General features: G+C 37.2%; 1 protein-coding gene across 12 annotated transcripts in view; it reads right to left on the minus strand.

Annotated features, from left to right (window-relative positions):
• Window positions 1–26,001, minus strand: part of NTRK2 (neurotrophic receptor tyrosine kinase 2) — a 349,352-nt gene that overhangs the window by 290,549 nt on the left and 32,802 nt on the right. For all 12 annotated transcript variants that reach the window (XM_017508532.2, XM_017508527.2, XM_037731361.1 and 9 more), the window contains 7 exons: window positions 25,197–25,271; window positions 25,011–25,082; window positions 19,890–19,958; window positions 17,000–17,154; window positions 4,633–4,769; window positions 3,919–4,051; window positions 376–681 (listed from right to left, as the gene is read on the minus strand). In XM_017508532.2, coding sequence (XP_017364021.1) covers window positions 376–681; window positions 3,919–4,051; window positions 4,633–4,769; window positions 17,000–17,154; window positions 19,890–19,958; window positions 25,011–25,082; window positions 25,197–25,271 — 947 coding nt within the window. The remainder of the gene's footprint in view (window positions 1–375; window positions 682–3,918; window positions 4,052–4,632; window positions 4,770–16,999; window positions 17,155–19,889; window positions 19,959–25,010; window positions 25,083–25,196; window positions 25,272–26,001) is intronic.

Here is a 26,001-nt window from a genome sequence, read left to right on the forward strand (position 1 = left end):
ACCCCTCCCTGCCCCTTAACTTGGCTTTGGCCCTGTGACTTGCTTTGGCCAATGGCAGATACACTGAAGCGACAGTCCAGTGCATCAGCTCCGAAGCTAGGCCTTAGGAAGCCTCCCATATTTCCTATTGTCCTCTTTCGCTCTGCATTTCTCATAACAAGCACATCTATGTAGCTGCTGCTTCATCACCCTGCATCCCACAATAGGTACATGCAAAATAAAACTACTCCACTGACCTATGGATCCATGAGCAAGACTAAACAATGGAGTTTTAAGCCACTGGGTTTGGAGATGGTTTATTGTATACATGATTTTGTCAACAGGTAAATGATAGACTGTATCTTCTCCCCACATGCAAAAGCATCAGTTACTCACCATCATCAATTCCAGGCCAACCCATGAAGTGAGCAGAAATCTGTTTCTCATCCTTCCCATACTCATTCTTGGCTATGAGAGTGTAGTCCCCATTGTTCATGTGAGTGGGATTATCCAACTGGAGGCAGCCGTGGTACTCCGTGTGATTGGTAACGTGTATTTTAGTACAGATGTATTTGGACTCATTCAATATTGCCCCGTTATAGAACCACTGAAGCGCTGGTTTGGGGTTGCCTTTCACAGTGAATGGAATGCACCAGTGGTGGTCTGAGGTTGGAGATTCGAGAAATGTGATAGTTGGTGCAACTAAATTGAAAAAGAGAGAGTTAATAGCATCAGAAAGCTCAGAATTCTCCCCATCGAGATGTCTGTGTCATTGATAGGGAATTTTACCCAACCGTTGTTTGGCTTAGAAAAACACATGACCAGAAACTCTGGAATCCATCAGCATTTTGCATCATCATCAGGGTGGATGTAACTCCCTACAGAGAGCTTCAGAGTGACTCTTTTCTCTGTTCTACTTAAGCCCCATGCATTACAGTCATTTCTCAAATCTATTCAGTATAATTGAAAACCAGCTCCAAACAGATCCAAGAGATTTCTGACAGCGGAAAGAATCCATTTGAAGTTGACTTTGGTTTATAATATCTGTATAGATATTATAATCTATTTGGTAATAGATTCATTACCAAAAATGCCAAAAATACTAAAATAATGGATAAATTTTTATAGTACTTCTTTCCTAAACAAAACAAATAACAAAAACGACTTTTAAAAATTTACGTGAAGCCCTGATCTCATAAACTTCAAAAACAGATCAAACTGATCAATGTAATAAATGTGCTGCTACTGATTAATTATTGTAAGTATAATAAATCATTATTTTTTACTGCTTGTCAATAGTAAATACCCTTTGAAAGTATCACATTTCATTAGAGTGTTGTCCATTTTTGCTAAGATCCTACATGCTAGTGTTTTGATCCTTTAAATGTTTGGGGTCCAATCTAAACGTGGACAGACTAGATATTATTTCACCTTTAAATATAAAGCACTTTATCCTTTGGGGAAACAAACATAATCAAGTACACTCTTTAAACAGAGTACTTATCCTGAGTGAAGGTATTTAAAATCCTTCATCTGTTTATTTTAATGTAGTCTGACATTGGTAATTACAAAATCAAGGACTGGAAAAGACCTTTGAGATCTAATAGCATCATTTTTTCAGATGAAGAAACCAAAGTGCAATGAGTTTAAGTGACCTCATCAAGGTTACTGAGCAAGGCAGATCTGGAACAAGAATCTTGTCTCCTAATGTTTAATCCAATGGCCCTTCCCTCTCATGCACTGCTTCCTGACTGCATGTGTTCATCAAACAAGAGGAGAAAAAATCTAGGACATCGTAGCCAGGGAACAGACAAACACTCTGAGTGGGGTCTCTGCAATGGTTATCTTGGTTGTTACTGTTTCTTGTTTGTCTGTTTTCATTTCTTTAGACTCACTCTATCACCCAGGCTGAAGTGCAGTGGCACGATCTCGGCTCACTGCAACCTCCGCCTCCCAGGTTCAAATGATTCTCGTGCCCCAGCCTTCTGAGTAGCTGGGATTATAGGCGCCTGCCATCATGCCCGACCAATTTTAGTATTTTTAGTAGAGATGGGGTTTCACCATGTTGCCTAGGCTGGTCTTGAACTGATCTCAAGTCATAAACCGATCTCAGCCTCCCAAAGTGCTGGGATTACAGGCATGAGCCCCTGCACCCACCTAGTTGTTAATATTCTTTAGCATGTATTGCTTCTGCTGTTTGTCTAAACTTTGACAGATAAAGTCAATTTTTCAGAGCCTAGTGACCATACAGGTATTAACCTAAAACTGAGGGAAAAACTCAAGTTTGGATATTTTTGATAGAAAACAGGTAATCTGATATTACCCTCTTACTTGTATCCAGGTAAATCCTCCCACAATACTACCTAGGAATAAGTAAAGCTGACAAAAGAGCCCAATTCACTTTCATAATTTACAGAAAGATTTCCAGTTACCAGTGACATTCCTCTCAATTGAGCAAGTGTACAGCTGAACTCTGCACGTGTTATGTTGTGACAGTGTCCCTCACTGTAAGAAATGTGATATTACTAAACGTAAATTGGCAAAGTTTAATTGTTTGCTTTACCAAATATCTCTCACAGGCCTCCTTAAAATGGTCTTTGGAAAACGAAAGCTTTTAATATGTGATTTCATCTATAAAAATTCAATTTAAATATAATTTGGGGGAACCCTATATATACATAACACAAAATAAGGTCCATACATGTGTAGATACACACACTCATAGACCTGTGTTATAAACCAACCACCACAAGGACCACAGTGGGGCAGAGGCCACACTTACCTTCCTCCCTCCAGCCCAGATCCCCACACCCAGGGCCCACTCACTCCTTCCAACATGCTCAAATGAATTTTGGGTTAGGTGCTGATTTAAGGACATATAGTTGGAAATGGTTGCAAACATTTGGAATAACATTGACTTCAGGCCTCTGAGTGGGTCAAAATGATGAGAAATTATGAGTTTAGTCCCCACTGGGCATAGTGGTGGTACTAACAGTGATAAAGCATTATAGCTGATGATTTCAATTGTTCACTCCAGCAATCACACACTGAATGTGTGCTATGAGTGAGTGTTAACCAGCATATCAGCACCAGCTATGGCCAGGGGTTCTACACGTGTGTAACTCATACACACACACACATGCACGCTCATTTTTTTCTCATCCGAGTTCCAATCCAAATGAAGTAAAACCTCATTAATTTATAATATGCCAGGTCAGAATCTACAATGACATGAAGTATCTATATAGTTTTTACTGAATATACATCGTCATGCTAAAAGCCACAATTTGGAATTTCAAAATATATATTGTATTAGTTATAATACTGAAGAACAATGCACTTATGTTTAAGAAGATGGATATCTTTTAACTTAGATTCAATGTATACAGAAATTTAAAACAATAATATTAAAAGTTTTCTACAGGTGATAATAATTTTCAATAATTTAAGTAGGACTAATCCTACCTTTTCACAGAAACTTGATGTCAAATGAATGAGGTTTTATTTTATCAACAGTACGATTAGACATTTGTGAACAGCCAGCAAATACTTTAGGAATCATAATTTTAAAGCATTATGTTGCTTTTATAGAGGAAGAAAATTTTAGAAACTGCTTTATGAAAATTTAAGCTAAAACATTAACAAGAGGGAGCAACCAGCCCAAAAAATATTCTATCAGAAAAAAGACAGAGGAAGGCACAAAACCACAAGCTCAAAATCGAGAAAGAAGCTTAAAAGAAAGATAATGGATGAGCAAGAGTTGTAAAGCAGAAATTGAACAAGTAAAAGAGGCTTATAATGTTTCTTAATTAAGTATGCACAAAACACTGCATATACTTTTTTAACAAATTTAAGCAGCACCCAGAGTGCTCCAGCAACAAACGTAGGTGTGTCCATGATCATTTGCTATTAAAAACACATGCCAGTCTGATTACGTACAATGCACAGTGAGGTTGACAGAATCTTGATCTTCTCCTACAAGATTTTCTGCCACACAAGAGATTTGCTTCCCACTGTCATCGGATGAAATGTTAGTTATCCTTAAGGAGCCCTGTGTGTGGCTTGTTTCATTCTACAAATGAATTAACAGAAAAAAAAAAAATAACCTTGATTAGAATTGATTCCCAAAGTGACAGGATTTGGGGTTTCTTTCCCTAATTAGAGGGAAAAAAAAATATATATATATATATATGTATGTATAATATATATATATATATATATATATATAAAATATATATATAACATTAGAAAAGCTTCTCTGCCTGAACTGGGCTCAGGCAAACAAGTAAATCAGAAGTTATTCTATTTCTTTAGATCTCACTTGCTAAGTGTATGAGGTTGACTTGATCCCTGAATTCCCCCTAAAGGAGAAGACCATAGGGAAAGTCACCCGCTTTTCTCAGGATAATACACAGAGCTCACGAGGGATATGAAGACTCCTCACTCTATTAGGTATGCATAACTAAAATGCAAGCCTGCATTAGTCTTTGTTAATTAAGAATAAGTAGAAAGTAAATGTACATCAAAAACTCTTTGTAAATTTCTATATGTAGCCCTATAAAATATCAAATGATCATCACTAGGTTTAATACATTCTCACAGTCTGAAACACTCTTTTCTCTCTATTAAGACACAGCCAAACACAAGCCTTACCATATGTTTGGAAACCAGATTACCAACATCCCAGTACATATTAGGAACCGGATCGCCTGCCACACTACAGGACAACGTGATAGACTTTCCTTCCTCCACAGTGAGGTTAGGTGCGGCCAAATTTGCAGATGGTAAACCTGTGGAACAAGAAAAGTAAACAGAGGCGTATGCAAATAGTTAAATGCAGTATCAAAATAATAGCAATAAATTGAAAACTGTTTATGCTTTAAAAATCAATTTTTAATTGCTTTTTGAGACTGATTTATGTTGATCTGAAAAAGTGCCACGTTGATCAGCTTCATAGATTCCACGTAAACCAAAAAAGCCATAATTAGATTTCAAAATAAATTGTGCACATTTCTTACAGTATTATTGCAGAATAACCTTTTATGTTCAAGAACACTAGCATATAGAACTGTCTTCCACCTTTTTTTCTGCTCCACAGTTACTAATCCAGTTTCTGCACATAAACAGAGATTGTACCTGTGGACTGACATTATGTCTTTTATTTCCCTCTGTCTCCTACCCCTCATTTTTTTTTATTGCTCAAGAACACAAAAGGGTGAGATGGATCTATTTTGCTTTTGCAAAAATCTGTTTTTTGCATTAAGTAACTCTCACAAATCTAACCTACTACCAGACACAGATTTTGGAAGAGTCATTGTGTTGAAGAAAATGTAGTTTCAAAGCATTTTTCAGACAGGACGCTTAAACTATTGCAGTGTTAAAATGTCTCAAAGTTAGGTAAAATTGTTCATCTTATTTAGAATATAATGAAAACAGGTATATGGACTCATTTCAGTGAAAAGTTCTTTTTATTGGAAAAACTGTGAGAATGTATTTATTAGATGATCCTTTGAACCTTGTAAAGATTTTTTAATAGTCTAGCAAAGCATCATTTTTATCCTTTTACATTTCAAAACTATGTGTAATTTTAGGGATGTTGCTATCACTTCATGAAATTATCACGCCAAATGAGTGTTGACACTGCTTTAAACTGCATAAGGATCATAGCATTTTTTATACATAGACATGTCCTAAAGGGTATAACATTATGTCAGGACCTGCTAGTGGAGCCTATCCCTCTCTTGGTGTCAGAAACTCTGCTTGGGACTATAGTCACCCCACAGCTATGTCCTGCAGGAGTATGATACGTCATTAACTCAGATCAGAACCTGGAGGTCAAAGAAGGCAATTCATTTTCAACAGCCGTTAAATTGCAATTAACCCACCCATCTGGCAATATCTGACCTGTCATCTTCACATTACTATGCATAAACCCTTCTCTTATGATGTATTCTTACTGGCAAAGCCATCTTTCTTTATTAGTGAAATCAGACTGGAATAAGATTTGTACAGTCTATGTCTCATGGTTTTTCCACCACTAGGAGAAGACTCCCCAATAAGATCTGGCTTTCAGGAGCTAGTGAGACCCATTTCTATACTCTTTCTTCTTGTAAGCATCCAATAGAGAGCAATGTTACATCTTTCATGGGGTAAAAAAAAAAAAAAAAAAAAAAAAGGTCCCTAATAGCCAGAGTTATACACGGCAATGAAATATATAACAATGATTAACAGAGTGCAGTACACCCTAAACCCACACATACTTTGTGGCTTTGGATGAGTTTTATTTTTCTCAATGTGTTTTCTTCACAACTTCTATGACAGTTAAGCTGTTCAATTTATTATGAAGCATGTCAAGACAAGACAGAAGAAATGGGCTTACTTAGTGAAAAATCTCCTTGCAGTCAATTGCATAACTGGGTGACTTTTTAAAATACATATATACTTTGTTTTATTTAGCCACATGGTTTGAAGAGTTGATAATTCTATAAAACTTATGAAAAAGATTAAAGCTACTGTGCATGAAAAACAGTAGTCCCACCTTACCCATGTGGCACTATTTCCTGTTCCCAGAGGCACCCATTTCATCACTTTTAACTTCTTCTTTTGGTATTGATCTGCTCATCTTTAAGTATCATTCTTTATTGCTACTTCTTGGTTTTCCTGTTTCAGCAGTATCTACTGACCTCCCACTGTGGAAGATGAGACATGGGCTCACTTTCACACAGAATTCCAGCCCTCCCCATGGCCCCCATCACATTCAACATACTCTACATATGCTGTAAAGTTACATTGTCTCGATGCAGACATAAAGATTATTATAAGTATGCAAGCCTTACCAACAGCAGAACCACCTAATATGCAATGCTTACTATATTTCATCAAATTTAAGACAGTGTTAATTACACATTGCAACACTGCTATATGTACCACCATAAAAGGAAAAAAACGTGTTGCCAGTATAACCATGAACATGCTTTCTTATCACTTAGAACTCCTATTGTTTGGAGGTTGGGCCTTCTAGGTAGCCCACTTAATTCTCTAATCCTTTCCTATTTTCCTTCTTTTCATTTATTTGCTTTATTCGAAGGGATTTTTTTTAGATTAACCTTTAAAACCCCCTTTTTAAGGTTGTTCATTCCTCTGTCATATATTTTATTCCCAAGGCTCTTCTTTTGTTCCTGAATGTTCTTTTTTCTTATAGCACCCTCTTCTTGTTCCATGGATGCAATATCTCTTACAATTTCTCTGAGATATTTATAATCATTTCTTGAATTTTTTTTTCTCTATATCAACTTTGTTTCTTGTATTTTTTTTTCCTCTTTCTCTCTATGGTGCTTTTGTGTTTGTGTTTCAATTATAAGCTTTCCTCAGTTATGTCTGGTTGTTCATACATCTTTAAGAACGGGGTTCTAGAAGCATTGCACATATTTGTGAATTGTCCGCTTCATTGTAGGATAATATTACTGGCCTATATACTAGGTACCATCTGATGTCAGGATCATGAAATCATTTTGAAGAAAGGAGTGGTCAAATTATTCAAATAATGCTCTTCCAACTTCCTGCTTGGAGGAGAAAGAGGTCTGGAAATATTAATATTCCATATGTAAATCCATCATATTCTCTATGGTTCCCACGGAATTTCTCAGAACCCATGTTTTATCTACTTTAGAGAATTAAGCCTCCAATCTTCTGCTGAGGTGGAAGAGATTCAGTCACCTGGGCTTAGCACACTTGCAACCAGTAGACTATTTGGCATTACTTGTATTCTCATGCCTTAAGCATTGTAGTAGTTCTGCCCTATAAACCAGTTTTCCCTTGGCTTCCTCCATTGTCAACTTGGCAACCAGTATTCTCAGCCTTTAAGTAAGTTACCATTCATCCATCTGCTTTTTTAGCTTACAAGTGTTCGTGCTTTGTGACTCTCCCTCCCACTTTTTTCTTTTCTTTTCTTCTTCTTCTTTTGTTTATTTATTTATTTTTTGAGACAGAGTCTTGCTCTATTTCCCAAGCTGGAGTGCAGTGGCACAATCTCAGCTCACTACAACCTTCACTTCTTGGGTTCAATCAATTTTTGCTCCTCAGCCTCTTGAGTAGCTGGGATTACAGGCACACACTACCACACCTGACTAATTTTTTATATTTTTAGTAGAAACAGGGTTTTGCCATGTTGCCCAGACTGGTTTCGAACTCCTGAGCTCAGACACTACACCCGCCTCGGCCTCCCAACGTACTAGGATTACAGGCATGAGCCACCATGCCGGGCTGTCTCTCCCACTTTCTTTATTTATAGATTTATCTGCTGACTCCAGGGTGACCATCAGAGTCAAGGCCTGTCATGGTGCTTGTTCTCAAGATATGATCCCCTCCATAGCCAGACCCCCCCCCAATGGAGCTTAAAGACACCCACCTTGGCATTTCAAGTTCAAACCTATGGGATGAATTTCCTACTTTTTATAAACATATCTAATAGTTTGGAAATTCTCTACAGAGAAAGGTTAAAATAAACAGATTCTCAGTAGGAAACGTTACATTATAATGTTAATTTTTCCTATAAAATCTCATGTAGGTTTTTTGTTAAGCTTATATAATCAATAGCTCTAAGAGCATTTAATTACAGTAACACTAATATTAACATTTATTGGGCATTCACTGAACCAGGTATTTTGCATAGTACCTTGTTTTATCTCATTCTTAGAACTGAACTTGAAGATAAGTATTTTGCCCTCATTTAGTTAATGAAGTATATGAGTTTTGGAAAAGTCAAATACATTATCCAACACTGTCTAAGTATATGCAGACCTAGAATTTGAACTCAAAGCTCAGGGTCTTACCACTACCTCCCAAGATGTACATATCCATTTCATCATGGACCATAAATACCACTGAGTATCCTGGATAAAGAAATTATTTCATTTAAAAAATAATTACATGTCTATTCTGTAGAAGCATGAGTCTCCTTTATTTATAGAGAAATTGTATCATCCTTTCATCGCAGTTTCCAAAGGAATCTGAGTAAAATTGGCCAAGTCTAGATCTTTTAAACGTAAAGTCTTCCACAAATGAGTAAGCATCTGACTCACGTTTAATTCTACAGCGTTAATATGCTGGCCGAAGATTCAATAATGGAAAAAACAATCTGTACTTGAAATATCACTTGAGGTTTAATTAGCACAATAAAAATGAATTGGGAAGCATGAATAGCCAAGGCGGGATAAACCAGTTGCCAGGCACTACTTCCTGGCTTAATAAGATTTGAAATCGGCACAAGTACACAGCAAAGCCCAGCAATGATTCCAAGAGCTGCTAACTCTACTTTAAAGGGATCCTGACTCTAAGCCTTACAGCTAGCTGTCTTCCCTTTTCACTCTGGGGAATCTCGCTGGAAATCAGAGAGGACCAGCTTTCCAGGCAGACAGTTACCTCTGTGTAAATGTCTCTTGATCTGGATTCCTTCAGGAAGGATGTCCTGGCCTATAGACCTCAGCAGAAAATCCTCAACCAGGCAGTGAAAATGTTGGCTTTCTTTACATCAAAGCTTCCCAAACTCTATTGTGCATATGGATCACCAGGGTATCTTGCTAAAGATGTAGTTTCTTTTGCAATAGGTCTGGGTTGGGGCCTAATAATTTGCATTTCTAATAAACTCTCTGTTCCACAGAACACACTTGAAAGGACAGGGGTTTAGACTCTAAATGTTGGGCAATTGTTCAATGGGCTTTTGTTCTTACAACTATTATTCTTAAATCTGACATGGGCCTGAGCTATACATCTATACATCAAAATTTCCCCAAAGCATTTCTTATGGAACTCTAATTTCTTGAAATGTTCTAGAGAAAAAAAAAAAAAAATCCAAGATTACAAAAAAAAAAACGAAGAAGAGGAAAGCCCGGTAAGAAACTAAGAAACTCTGGATGATCACAATGCACATTAGCAAATTAAAAGCTCTGAGAACTCCTACTATAAAGAAACCCATTTTAATTCCATTGATCTTACATTCGCCAAGCAGATTTGAATACATAACATTTTCTTTGATTGTGATGTCTGTTGTGGCTTTATTTTCATTTCAAGCAATTTGACAAAATATAAGAGATATATATATATATTTAAATTCAGATGTAAAATACATTTAAATCTAACTATTCTTATTGATGGTTGCAATAGCTAATATATATTGGGTACCTAGTATGTGCTACACTCTATTTTAAATATTTTCCATTTATTACCTTATCAGTCATCCTAAAAATCCTAGAAAGTAGGTGTCATTAATATTTCTATTTCCAGATGAAGAAGTTAAGGCTATCAAGTATCATGACTAAATAGCTAGTGAGGGGGTTTGGCCCTAGCCCATGTCTGTCTGTCCAGTGCCTTAACCAGGTCATTATTGCTGCCTCCTTTGCTGGGATCTCCCATGTCTTTGCTTCCACCCATTAGTTCATACTTGTTGAGAGTTGACCAAATTGACTAGGTCCTTCAAACACTCATTCAACGTGTGTAGGCCCTCACTTTCTATTAAGGAAAAATAAATCTCTAGTCATTTTGGATTAACTTAGCTTGGCAACAAATAAGATGGGCCAAGGTTGGGTTTTACTAATATTTTTCAGTAATCACCAGTAGGTCTGGCTTGTGTTTGTTTTCAGCTTGCTTCAGTGGTCCTGAGCTCTGTTCATTTCATGTTGGGTCATTTTTCTATATGTATAAAAATATTCAAGTAAATTATAATTTTGTCTGTTCTCTGCCTTCTCTCCTCTCGCTTCTATTTGTGTGCACATAAATAACTTAAAACAAATAAGCACTTTACCTATCTCTCAATTCTTTCTCAGCAGAATACTAAAATTCTATAACCTTCCCCCTACCTTTCTAGCTCCTTGCCATATCTTCCAAGTTCTTTGCCTCCTAAACAGATATATTCCACAACCAAGGATGAAACCAAAATGAGCCTAACCTATTTAGAAGTGACTGCTTTATATCTGGTAGCAAAAATGGCAGAAAATTATCAAAAGGACTTTGCAACCTCAAATTTGAAACTGTGCTTCTAAGCACATGTGAGCCATGTCACAACAGTGACAGCTACTACATAACTTCTAAACACAAAAACTTAAACAGCAGTTGACAGATGATAAAAAAAAAAAAAAAACCATCATTTGACATTCTAAGAAGATAAAGAAAAACAACGATCCACTGTGTGGTTTGTTTTATTTAGGAGATAAAGCCTGATCTCGGAGAAAATTAAAGCAAAGCAGTACACTAAAGTGGTCTTTGTATGTGGTTCTCAAGAAAGAAAGTAATCCAACTAAGTAGCTAAGAAAATAATGTTTCATATCACTCTAACTTCCACATAGAGCACAGATCATATCCTTTTAATCTGGGAATGTTAACAAAGTGGAATTATTACCAGTCTATTTTCCTGGTTCAACACAAACAAAAGAAGGAGTATGTACAAATATGCTACACAGACATATATGCTACAAATTGTGGTTGAAACCAAAGGTAAATCTTAAAAATAAATCATTAAATTCAATTTATCTCAAGGAATCCGGCCTCTCCTCCTGGGCACCTGTGATCTGATATTCACTCTCAGATCGCTTTTTATTTACATTAAAAGTTTGAAGTTTGGAAAAGTAGAAAATGGAAATTGTCCTAATAAATAGCAAGGAAACCAAAGACAAGTCTGATTTCAATCCATGGGACCATTAAAGATGGTTTACATAGTAATGGCACAGTTCTTCAACCAACAAGTGAATTGCTACCTTATATTCACTGTGGGACTATCATTCTGTGTGGTAACTACTTACTAGTAAAATAGGTGCAGGGATTGTTTTGATATGACCCAGAGGAATACTGACTTTCTTAAATGTATTTGCCATCTACTTAAGATACAGCATTTCAGCATTTCATGTGCTATTAACACTTGCTGAAGAAGCTCTCAGGTAAGATTTAAATAATCATGATAGTATTTTTAAAAATTAACATATTATATCCACTGCTCCTTAATAATCCCATTCTGCCAGGGGAAGTGACTGAAAGATTTATACTGCAAGACTAACTGCTGAAGATCATCTAAGTGTCCAGGAATTGAGAAGAAATGTTTTTTTAAATACTACATGATAAACAATTTCATTAAAAATGCTATAAGAAGTAGCAGGGAGATTTTTTATGTGAGATGATAATCGGCACAGCCTGGCAAAATCAGCTTTCTTTCCCAGCACTTATACGATTCTGTTTCAGTCTTCAGAACCATTGCTCATAGCATCTCTTTATTCCAATTAACGTGGAAATGTAATCTGAAAATGTTTTGTTGCCTTGCAATTAATAAAGTTTTTCTAAGGTTTAGAAGGGCCTTGTGAAGAAACGAACCACCACTTGTTTTACAGCATGACTAAATTTACAGTAATTCACAGCAGGAGGGGACTGTTAGAAAAATATTGTGAGGCATTTTGACTGCACTATTAATGAGAATGATGCAGTTAAGCTTCCCAGTCCCATCTATCATGCTCGAATAATCTTTAAGGATATTAAAAAAAAGAAGAAGAAATGAGATTCTCTCAAAAATGCAATGAGGAAAAAAATTTCAAAAAGAACTAAAAAAACTAAACTATGGAATAATTTGGTTAAAATAATGTATTTAAGTTATTTTTAATTAACTGAAATATTCACACCATTATATTAAAAACCTGGTCCAATATGACCATTAATATGATATGGTTCATGCATTTGATAATTCAGCAAACGTTCATGAAACGTCTGTTATGTTCAAAGGGTACAGTAGGCACCATGGAATATGCATATTTGCATATAAAATGTAGAGAACTTGTTCTCCATACAATATCTTTATGATTAAATACTAACAAGGGAAGATTTTAAAGAAAACCCATCTTATAAACAAATAAAATCTCAATAGCTCTTCTTTTTTATTGAAATAAAAATAGTACCAATTGCAAACTAAATACAACGACCACAGTAGTTGCGGCAAATTGTTGGGTTACAATGATGACACACACAAGACCATGGTCTCTACTGATTCAGTTAGCTAAAAAGTTTGACCCCCCACCCCCAAGAAAGTGTGGAAATAAGGTGAACTTCAAATCTGTAAGTAAAAGAAAAAGCCAGCTGACCATAAATTCATTTTTTTTTTTCAAACAAGACATCTATCTTGAAGATACTGGCATGTTATCATCTGGTTTCTTCAACACAGAATTTCAAAAAAGATTTTAAATCTAACATTCTAGTGTCATTTTCTGTTTAGATATCTAACTTCTCCTAAAAGAACCGAAACTGAGAAACTATCAAAAGAAAATTAATACATGACTAAGCCCCAAAGTCAAAGCTCCCCTTCTCATCCCAGATATCTAGAAGTGATACCCAATATTTTTCTTAAAATCCAGAACCATGTTAGAAAATGAGAAGACACAACATTGATGGACAAGAAACTATAAAAAACACCTGAATGAGAGAAAGCAGAAGAGGATTAATGAAGAGCAGCACAGTTCCACATGGACACATAGCCTTCACAAAACAGTGAGGCTCTCAAAGGACCCAAAAGTAGAGGTAGGATTGCAGGACTCCATGGAGATATGGCAAACCCCAGTATGGAAAAGGGCATTTCAGTCACAAAAAATGACTCACAAGAGATTATGGAAATTGATAATCAGTGATTGAAAGGAAACAAAACATCAGCAGCTGGAGAAATAGCTGAAGAGCTAAGTAGTGAGTAAACCAATTCTCCTATAATGCAGCACACAAGGACAAGCAGATGGAAATGACTAAGGAAAGGGTGACCAGTGTGGGCAGAGCCAAAAGTGTAAATATCTTTCCAATGTCTAATCTTGAATGAAAGAATACATTGAAAGAATACGTAGGGCAAATCAATAAGAAAATTTTTCCAGAACTGAAGACACGAACCCTCACATTGAAAGGGTATCCCACACACCAAGCAGAATTAAACAACAACAAAAAAATTCAACCCTGCATCTAGTTACATTGTGGTGAAATTTAAGAATAACATGGATAAGGAGTAAATCCTAAAAACTTCTAAAGAGGAAAAAAAAAAGTACAGGTTATCTGGCAATAGCAAGCATTAGACTAGCCTCAGGCTTCTCATCAGTAACACTGAATACAAATAGAATATGGTGCAAGGTCTGCAAAGTTCTGAGTTTTCGAGTCTATAATTTTTTGCTCAGCAAATTCCACTGAGAATAAAATATACAGGCCAATTTCTCACCACTCAAGAACTTGATTTTATTTTTTTAATTTCTATGAAAGAAGTATTAGAAGATATACTCCAGCTAAAAGAAAAATCACACTGTGAGAACACAGTAGGAAACAAAAGTCTATAATATGCAGAGAAATAGGGCATCTTCAAAAAAGTCAAGTAACCATATAAAAATAAAATTCCAGATGACAACAAACTGAGAGCTGGGAGGGGAAGTAAAGGGAAGAAAAAATATTTTCTGCCTTATTGGTGAGTATATCTCTAAGCAGAAAATATATATTTAAATCTGTGCAGAAAATATTTTGCCTTTATACATTTTTTTAAAAAGGGACTATTTATCACTTTCAAACAATTAAGAAAAAACAAAGAGCAATGAAAGTAAAGAAAAGGAAAAACCCTACAGAAGAATAGACAAAGCATATAAACAAGTAATTCACTGAAGCGTAAACACAGTCCAATAAACACATGAGATACTCAATAATAATCAGGAAAATGCAAACTCAAAAGCCATGACATAGCATTTTTTAGAAAGATAAACACTAAAATGTTTGCTAATTTCAAGGTATACCTTGTTAGGGTGGGTATAAACAGATACAGCCATTTTTTAATGTGCAAACCATATAAACCAAAAATTCTGCTTCCTTCTATGTATTCTAGGGACACCTGTGCACTTGTACATATGTTTAAAATGCATGAATAAGGATGCTTGCTGAAATATTTTTGTAGTAATAAAAAAATTGAAAATAAGCAAAATGCCTATCAATATGGAACATTTAACTAATTAAGACACATTGTACCATGAATACCATGCAATGGTTGAAAAGAACATGATAGATCTATGACTACTGACCTGAAATGGTTAGGAACAAGAAAAATACTAACTTTACATGTGTAATGTAGGAAATTACTTTTGCAAAAAAACATATCAATAAAAATAAAACACTTGAAAGAGAATAAAAATTAAGAGGGAACGAACAAAACAGTTAAGAACAGAAAAATGATAGGAAAAATAAGTCTGTCAATTCACCTTCCATAATGTTGCTTTTTTTGAAAAGCATCCTTAACTTTGAAATGAATTGTGAACGTTACCATAAATATAACCATTCAATCCTAATCGATCAATTGAGTCCATGCCCTCGTCACAGCAGATTCAAAAACTCACTCTTAGACACACAATTCACTGACTAATTTGTAGAAAACAGAAGGAAAAAATGATTGAAAACTAACAAATGGATTAGGAAAAATGAGGACCAGTTCACTCCTTATGTGTCCTCCATCCCAAGCACAATGGCTGAGCAATAACATGTAAGGCGGGGTGCATTCCCGGAATGCTGCCACGGAAACAAAACCAAAAATTAAAATGGAAAAAGGGGAATTGGTTTCGGGCAAGGGCAAAGCAGACGTCCGTTAAGAGGCAGTTTGTGAAATCAGAGCAGGAGTCAGATGCTTTCTCTCTTTTCCTCTCAGTGGCTGCTGAACCAATGTGGCCACAACAGCCATGGGGATTTGGGAGCTGGCCAAAAGGCCAGGTGACTCAACATTGAATTTCTTGTCCCTCTAGGCAATTTCTCTCAGCGGTACAAATTTGTACCAGAATAGAGAGCAGTTACCCTCTTATCAATCAGGAAAAGACACATATTAAAAGTTTTTTATTTTTTAAGTGTTAGCTAGCAAAGAAAACTGACAGAGGTTGGCAAGAGAACAAAGCCTTATTTCCCTGTTATGATACCAAAGGGTTCTATTTGTGACAGAAAGATCTGTGGGAAGGGTCAGGGCTGTCTTCTAAGGTTGTTCAGGGTAAGAAACAGACACATATCTTTATTTTTATCACATTCCTACAAAGCATGTGCAGCCGCTCCGTTTTTCTTAAATAACAAATAGACCTCAAATAAGAGGGTCTTCCAAAAACAATCCGCTGTTTGTGGGTAATACACAGATTCCTTGTGCACAAGAACCACGTGCTACATGACTTTCCACTGTGTCACCAGCCACTAGGCCAGAAGATCAAACATAATTGTTTGTGAACTTGTTAACTGGTTGACTAACAGATTCGAATGTCAATGGGGAAGTAACATGCGTGTGTGGGTATTATAGTGGTACATCACTGAAGACTAGTAAAATCCTAAGCCGAACACTTTGGTATTCCTTCCTTATAACTCACCAGAACTCACATGAGCTCTGATTTTGCCATTCAGTGCCCTTTTAAATGTTGGAGATGAAAACGCTGGGGAGAGGAGTAGGGGATGATGGCAAAGTAGGAGATCTTAAATCCAGACATGGGGAGAAGCACATGGCATGGCAGACTTGGGGCACCCCATCAAGAGACAGAGACATCTGGCAGTAAGACAAGTTTAAGGGAATGTGCTGGATTGAATTGCATTTGCTTGTACTGCCAGGACACTTTCATCATCCTGAGACCCTTGGCCTGGGTACCAACCAAGGGTATTTGTGGCCAGAGAAGTGTCATACTTTTAGCAGATAGCTTTCACACGGACAGATGGGTGGATGAGTGGATGGATGAACAGACATGAACAAATACGCAATGAACAAACAAAAAGAATGAGTAGTGTACTTTTTCTCTGTGTACTTTATAGCCATCCACTCTGAATTAATGTTCTACTTGCAAAGAATATTCAGCAAAGTTGCTCCCAGCTGATTTCGCACCCTGCACATAAAGGTTGTCTGATTCACTGGAGACATCAACAGACTACTATATAAAATCCAGGTAATGATAATTTTCCCAGACTACCACACCAAGGCAATGAGAATAATTAATAGCAACTAGAACACATTGATTTAAAAATAAATTACCACAATTGGGTATCTGCAGGTTTGCCAGGGGAATATTCTTGCTGCTTTCATTCAGGCAGTACAAATCCTCAGTGTCTGGACTGGATTTAGCCTCTTGGAGAGTCTTGATCCACATAATGTCACAGGAGCATGTAAATGGATTGCCCACCAGGATCCTACAGGGAACAAAAATGACAACAGATCAAGTTCCTTTTTCCATTTTAGCTACACTAGTGCTTATAAAATACTACAACATTATGAATTCTCTTTAGCCAGCAATGCTTGGAAGTCAGACTACTTTCATAGCATGACAGCACTTATTATTTCTTCATTTGTCTGATACGTACTGAGCTTCTGCTATGGGCAGACAGCACTGGAGAATGATAGAAGACCTTACGGAATAACAAGGGAAACAAGATAGGGACAGAAATAGCCAAAATATAGGATAGAAAAGAATGTCTTATTACATGGGGAAAATAAGGTGCCATGACAAATTTATCATGATTATTATAGAATTATTAAGAAGATGCCAACAATACATTTTCAGGAATGCTAACATACTTATTTCTGACCAGGCTAAAGGCACAAGTGTTATCACTTACTAAGCTCAAACTTCAGCAGGGGGCAGAACAATTTCATCTCAATTTAAAATGAGACTGTAAGTACAAAGCTAAGACTAAAGTGTGACTGTCAGAAGGCTGACACCCCTAGCTTTCTGCATTATGCAATCACAGTCAGTTTCATTGATTCAAGATAGTGGGAGTGAAGGTGAGAGAGAGAACCTGGAAAGAAGCTGTAGACCTCCTTCACACACAGACACACACACACACACACACACACACACACAGAGAGAGAGAGAGAGAGAGAGAGCAAGCTATTCTGAGGGCAAGGCAACTGAACTGCATATTGAGCTGTGTTAGACCACTGTGGGAGGAAAGCCACCATCATTCAGACCTCAGCCATGCTGCCTGGACTCCTGTGGCCTGCAATGGCTGAAAGAGGAAGTAGTCAAGAGGAAAACAAAAACCACAAGGAAAAAAAAATCTTTAAATGCTTATTTATAATACTCAGTGGCCTATTTAAGATGAATTCCATTTATGGTAATGAGGCTTTAAATGAGGCCATTTAAAATCCTTACATAGACTCTGCCTGGCATTAACCACAATACTTAAGATTTCTGTGAGGACAGGACCTGGGCTTTGCAACATCATTTACTCCTGTGGTTTTCTGGTTGGGTTCTAAGAATCTCAGGGATCCCTGGAGACTTTTCCAGGAGTTTCTTATGGGAAAATGTGGTCATAATAGACTCATTTAATTTGTGTCTGCTTGATCACCTCCAAGTATCCCTCCAACACCAACATGGGATTTGACGTTATAAGATATGGAATAGAATGCAGAAAAGACCCATCACCAGTTTAAACCCCATGAATCCAAAATGCTTCCTGGAGCTCCAAGTACATGCAAAACTAAAAAGTCTTTCTAAAAGAGGATATCATTAACTCAGCAGAAGGGATAAAGAAGCAAAGGAATGTTTCACTTATGAATACAGCAGTGTTCATCTGACAACACAACACTGGTGCACAGCTGGCTTCTTTCTGCAGCTTACTGTGCAAGCTCGATGATTATGACAGCACATTACACTTATATCTTTAGGTTTCTACCTCTCCTGCTGGATAACAGAATCCATGAACATAGAAACTTTTCTCCCTTTATCCCCATGGCCCTGTGCCATATCATTTTGATTTGTAAGAGGTATGCAATGAACTGATTAACTGTGCTTCAAGGAGAACATTGAGACATAAATTTAAAATTAAAACTCTAATTTTTAATCCAGCAAGAAAATTTTCTGCAATTTTGCTCAAAATTTTTACACCAAGTACTTTATCCTATCTCATATATCTTCCTTTAGTTTATCATGCCTATTCCTGTGTTGAAGCATTAGTGTTTCAATGCCCTGAATTCACTTTATTCCAAATATTGCCAATTGCCAAGGTTTTCACAATGTAACACCCATTGCACCTATTAATTTCTTGTCTCTCCAGCAGTGACATATTCCAATCTGCACAATTTCCTTGTGAATAGGGATAGATCTTCATTTAAAAAAAAAAAAAAAAAAGTCTCCACAATGCAGGTAACATTGAGTTTAAGCAAATGCCATTGGCTAATCTTCAATGGCCTTGTCCTGAGCCCACATCTGCCCCACAAAGCCTCTGCATTAGGATGCTCTGAGGTGCCTTACCACAAGAATGGCAACAGTTCATATTTGTTTCATAGGGACAATTCAAGAAATTGAGCTTACTTGGAAATGCTGGCTGTTAGTCATCAACACCTTTCAATACGTTTTCTATCATTTCACAACAGAAGAAAATGGGACTTAAAAATAAATACTGAATGCAATAACAGACCTGGAAGAAAATCTCACAAAGATGGGTGGGGAGAAAGAAGAATTACGTCTCCCACAGTGTTCCCTGTCGTTAAGATGGACAAAAGAAAAGGGGTTTTTGCCCATTTTTATTTCCTCCTTGAATGGGTTTGCTTGACTTTAGGGTCTAGATCCAACAGGAACCAAACAGATGCTGTGAGATACAAAATATATAGTCGTTTTCACACAAAGCCCCCTTCTTTTTGTCTTTTTGCCCTCTACCAGAAATTATTTATGTAAAAACAGCATTTAAACAAATCAGAAATGGTATGTTACTATTGAGATTTCCATTTTTTTAATTGCTGAATTTTTAAAATGAAAAATAATAAGCCACAAGGGAATAAATGACTGAGAGACTAAAACTCAAAAGATTTTTTTGAGAATTTGATATAAAAATAGATCTGCAACATCACTCATTAAAAGAAAAATACTTAATTGCCCCTTCCTTTGAAAACTTTTCCCCAAATGCCACAGAAAATCATTACTTACAGTTCAGACAAGTCAAGGTGACGGAAGTGTTTCCTAGACAAACTCGTCAGTTTATTTCGCGTAAAATTGCTGAAAGGAATCAAAAACATTGAACATGAATTTAAAATTTTACATTTTAGGAACACGGTATTCAAACAGATTTTGTTTTCAAAATATAATTTTATTTGATCATTATACATGCCTTACTTATATCTAAATATCTCTCTCTTTGACTTAGTGTAATAGCTGAGTTTTTCCTCTAGCCTTGTCTACATTTTTTTATTTGCAGAGAAAGGTAACATATTTTTTATATTGTGTGTGTTTTAATGTCTTTTTCACCCAAATGCTTATTTTTCATATATTGATTCACAGCCAATTTATATACCTCATAGAAATCCTGATCTTTCGAACAATTAATAGGAGGATATGTAAGATTAATTAAAATTTAAAACTATAAACCTAGTAGGGAAAAAAGATGCCTTAAAACTAAAGAGCATCATGGGTATTTTGAAATTATGTGGCACACAAAACTCTGAATATTAACCGAATCCAATATGTCTTTATAGGAAAGACATATTTTATTGATGAAAAAACTCTACTGAGATTGCTTATGTATGATCTAGATAACTGAATGCCTCCATCATGAGAACAAAAAAAAATTATATAACAAGGAATATGTCAGATTTCATCTTGAACTAATCTAGTAACATACCATCTTCAGATTTGGACCAACCAGACAATGAAAAGATACATTTGTGATTAAAAAAATAATAATTTACTGACATGTTCCAAACATGTAATTTGACTCAATAAAGGAGTTTCCAATGATTAGTGCCATGAGATTTTGGAGTGGGAAATTCAGAATCATAATCCTGGCAGCTGACTCACTGTGCAAATTTGTTTACTGTTTAAATTTATTTAAAGAGTGTCCAATGCTTGGGCCTCAAGATGTGTTTAATAAATAAAATGAATGTAAAATAAACATCAACTTTTGTAAAAACAACCAAGACCTCTACAAACCGGAGGAAGCCAATGAGCCTTTCAGCATGTGTTTCCTGCCCAAGAAAGCAAGTGTTGGACTGAGAGTTGGATAAAACATGAGACCTGAGGATGACAGTGATCCCAGCCCCTTACCTGAAGCTACTCTTTGCTGTCAGCCCAAGAAAGTCATCACTGAATTATCCTTGTGTGTCTGATCAGTCACACAGTCCTGGGGTTACAACCCAGGAGCTAAAGCATGAACTAAGGCTAGTCAGTTGATAAAGAAAGAACCTACCACTCTGGTGTCTCATCATTCAAGAATGTGTGTGTCCACTCCCAGCTTAATTCCATACTGAGATCTCCACTCATCCAAACCCCTACCTACACAAGGATACCCTCCTTCTTTCTACGTGTACATCTTCTCTCTTCACACTGAGTATAAACTGCTACCCACGTGAAAAAAATAATCCACCAGGAAGCTGTAAAATGTGCCCACATAAGCCTCTTCTTTTGGAACATAAATAAAGAATGGGTTTCGGCCGGGTGCGGTGGCTCATGCCTATAATCCCAGCATTTTGGGAGGCCGAGGCTGGTGAATCACCTGAGGTCAGGAGTTCAAGACCAACCTGGCCAACATGATGAAACCCTGTCTCTACTAAAAATACAAAAATTAGCCAGCCATAGTGGCAGTTGTAACCTGTAATCTCAGCTACTTGGGAGGCTGAAGCAGGAGAATTGCTGGAACCCAGGAGACGGAGGTTGCAGTGAGCCAAGACAGCCCCATTGCACTCCAATCCGGGCAACAATAGTGAGACTCCTTTAAAAAAAAAAAAAAAAAAACAGGTTTCATTGGTGTACAATGGATTGAAAAGTCAGTCTACCTATCTTTACCGCAGTCCCTAAGGCGCAAATGTTTTCATCAGAAGTCCCAATCTTTCTAAAACAAAGAAACTAAAAACCAAAAACCTGCTTTCCTCCTCAGGAAAAAGGTGGAGAGAGGCAGCGAAGAAAGAGGAAGCTTAGGGTGAAGGTTCTCCCTCTCTGCTGGTAAAATGCTGCCCCGGGGAGCTGCTGCCTCTGTGGGGCTGCCAGCAGCACTGCAAAGAGCGGGGTTATGGGCCAAAGAACAAGATGAGTCTTATGAGCCATACTTATCATTAGGGCCAAAAGCCAAAAAGGAGGAAGACGGGAGGGGGGAAAAAATCAACAATCCTCTTATTGTTTGATTATAGAGCTTTGCAAGGGAGCTAATTAGCACCTCTGCAAAGTCCCTGGAAAACACAAATACCAGCTTTTCTCACAGTCCCTGGGCTCTTAGGGGCTGGGCAGGAATTAAAGGCATCAAGAAATAACTCAGTGACTAGTCTCTGGGGCTCTGAGCAGTCCCCACCTGATACTAATATGAACAGGGTAGGGGGAGACATGGTGAAAGTGAGAGAGAGGATCCCATTTGAATTTTCCTATTAGTGAAATAGACTGATCTTGCATGCATTTTTATATTGCTGGGGAAACTCAGAAAGATCATCAGTATATCCAAGGGATAGAGAGAAACAGCTTTTAATGCATATTTTGTTATCAGTTCCCTTGCACACCACTGTGTTGATATTTGAGATAAGAGTGCAATTTGCATGTGGAAAATCAGGGGACCACCAACCAAGCTGGTCCCCAGAGTCCTCCATCATAAGCAGAGATTAGGTCTAAGATCTGGAAAGGCAGACACCTGACTTAATTCCTTCCTTCCTCCCTACTGTTCTCAAAAGCAAACTACTTAATTTAATTTCACATTTTGCTGATTAGGAGCCTATTTTGTCATGTGAATATACAAAGCTTACTGCCATCTGATGACCTCTTCATAATTGCCTGATACTTGCCTATTTCTCCCTGTCTTACTATACACTAAAGGCTACAAATATCAGTAGCTTTTTTGTAATTTGATCAATGATCAATATCTCAACTATTGTTTCTTAAGAAAACTGTGTAAGATATGTATGTCCCTTTAGCTTCTCATTTTTAAATAATTCTTCTCTTATAGGGATAGATATTTGGCTTTATATAAGCTGTGTACTGCACAAGGAATACCACTAAAATTATCTTGTCATATATCAACATAAAAAAATATACAAGGTGGCTTTCATAGTCACAGAAACAGCATGCAACAAAGTAAAGTGAAGTAATAAGTAAGTCTATTAATAAAACTATAATTAGTTAGAGCCCACTGTCCGAATCACAACATTAGGAGCAGTGATGTGATAAAAGAGCCAGTAAAATGCAGTTGTTGAGTAACTTGGGTCTAAGGTCAACTGTAATGAAAATACCAGAACTTAACCACTGAGGTCATTAATTACATCTAAGTGACTGCATTAGAGCATTTTGCCTTTTTCTTCTATCCAACTTCTCTCGTTTATGCTATCAAGGCCTACGCAGCCATCACATTTGTGCAGGCAAAGATTTGTGCAGACTGCAGAGATGATTCCAAAAAGCATTTAATTGAAATGTGTTAATAAAGTTCCCTGGAGTTTTATCACATTTTTTCAGAATGTTTTATGTCTTAATTTACAGACTTTATTTTTAAAGTGACTTCATCATTAATGCCACCTATAAAATATGAAGCTGTGATATTGGCTTTATGAAATTCTTATTTTCCATAATATCAACAAATTTCAATAGAGTGTCCAGGCAATCCGCTTCTAAGAGAATAGTTTCTTTCTTTTTTTTTTTTGAGATGAATTTTTATTCTTGTTGCCCAGGCTGGAGTGCAATGGCACAATCTTGGCTCACTGCAACCTCTTAGCTTCAAGCGATTCTCCGGCCTCAGCCTCCCAAGTAGCTGGGATTACAGGCGTGTGCCACCATGCCTGGCTGATTTTGTATTTTTAGTAGATATGGGGTTTCTCCATGTTGGTCAGGCTGGTCTTGAACTCCTGACCTCATGATCCACCTGCCTTGGCCTCCCAAAGTGCTGGGATTACAGGTGTGAGCCACTGCGCTGGCCGAGAATGGTTTCCTTTATAACTGGCATGGAAATCAGTTAAGAAATTGTTCTTCTCAAAAAAAAAAAAAAGAAAAGAAAATCTGATTCTCTAATTATATAGATGACACAGTTTTATTTCCTGTACTCTTATTGTAAGAACATGGAGAAGGGTTGGCCATGGAGACATAACTCTGCCACTTACAACCTATGAATCTGAACAAGTCCTAGAACTTCCTCACTCTTATTTTAACTATGAAATGTGAATAAAAAAGATCTTCCCTACCAATTGTCAGAAGAAGATCATGTGAAATAATCCAGGTGAGGCTCCCACAGGTAGACTATGACGTGTAAGGTATCATTTTAAAGAGAATTTGGCACAGCAAAATAGAATCAATGAATGCAGGCAACAACCTTCTGGCAGAAGCTCCACTAAAAACTCTGTATGGGAGTACAAATCTGAGCTCAGTGATATACAAATATTCTGCACTTAGGCAATCTTTAGTTTAATGAAGACAACTCTCGGGAAAGCCGCACCTTATAGACTTAAATGCCATCATCTAGAGAATTTAGCAACAAACAAGCTAACAGTTCCCATTTTCCATATTTCCATTTGACTTCAGTGGACAAAATCAATAAGACTTTGGGGAAACATTTCCCATTATTAATAATTTTCTGTACCTTTGGCATGTCCCATGATTGATTTTTCTCCACCTTTATCAATCCATGACAGACGACTTTGGGAAAATGAAGGTTCAAAAGAGAATCCTCTTTAGTGGGGGGAAGCACCAGTAATTTTTATTTCCCTACAAAGGCCAAGGCCAAGTCAGCTTCTTTCAATTCCATTAGTTTGATGTCTTCCAGGGAGCATGTCATGATTCCAAGGAAGAAAACCAAGAACTCTGTGCAAGGACACAGTTTTCACATCAGGCTCCTTGCTGCTAGCCCTATTGCTCTGTCCAAGATGGAACTGGCCCAGAAATTCATGAAAGGGAATAAACAGCCTGTTCTAAGTACCCCTCTGAAGCTATTCAAAAATCAAACAAAATCAGAGCTAATGTTTCTAAGCTATTATCACAGCTATACTAACTTTAAAAAGGGAGGTTTCCATTGGAAAAGAAGGAAAATAAACAGAGGGGGGAAATATTGAACAAATTGGGTCCTGGGAAGCAAAAGAATCAATCTCTACTTACATGTGCTGCAGGTTGCTGTTTTTCAGAAATGCTTTATGAGCCACAAATTTTAATCCAGAGTCCACAATTGTCCTGTGAAAACACATCATTTCATGCACATTAGAACTAACCAGTGAATGCCTGCCTGGCCAGAGTAGAGAAGAGGAAAAATTTCTGGGATAATGTGCGCTGGTCCCGAGTACTCACAGATTTCTCAGTCCCACGTAAGCTTCAACGTCATCTTCATTGATGATTTCTAACCTTTTCTGATTTGCGATGAAACTGCAACAAAGCAGAGAGTGAATCGCAGTGACTCAGAATATAGGGAGGACCAAGAAGAACTCCCATCCACCTCACACAGGTGTCCAAGGTGTCCCTCCACACTCATCTGAGCCTTGCCGTTTAAAAAAATACGGCAAGGAGAGCAAAATTGAGCATGACTGAGAAGAAACCATGACTGATCAGGCTTCATGATCAGTAACCCATTCACTGGGTTTCATTTCTCCTCATGTCTTACTACTCTTTCACCCAATAATTTCACTTTTCCTTTCCTTTCAGGATATCACCAGTGTACATAGGTAAAAATACCATGGAAATGTATCTACTCCTCTCAAAGGTGTTTCCACTCTTACAGTGAGAGCCACAGAGATGCTGCTGTAATCATTGCACAAGAAAAGTCAGATATTTCCTCACATTTCAAGAGAGACATTCACTCCCTCCTCTACCTCCTAAAAATACTAAAGTGCATTCCCCCTTCCCTTTCCTCCTTTCTCTCTCTTTTCCTGGCCCAGCATCTCCTCCTTATGCCTTTGTCAGTAACAATATCAATCATTCCTTTGATGAACCATATTTTACAAACCCCATATGGCCTTAGTGCATTCTCCGTGGGAACCCTCCTCCCTCCCCCACCCCCTAAGCTCTCTAATATAAAGGTGAACAGAGAGAAAACTCCATCCCTTTGGCCACATTGGTGGGCTTAGCGATGTGCACATGACCTCAATTACACCAAGAG

The sequence above is a fragment of the Cebus imitator genome, unplaced genomic scaffold (genome assembly GCF_001604975.1).
Source record: "Cebus imitator isolate Cc_AM_T3 unplaced genomic scaffold, Cebus_imitator-1.0 Scaffold394, whole genome shotgun sequence".
Lineage (NCBI taxonomy): Eukaryota > Metazoa > Chordata > Mammalia > Primates > Cebidae > Cebus > Cebus imitator.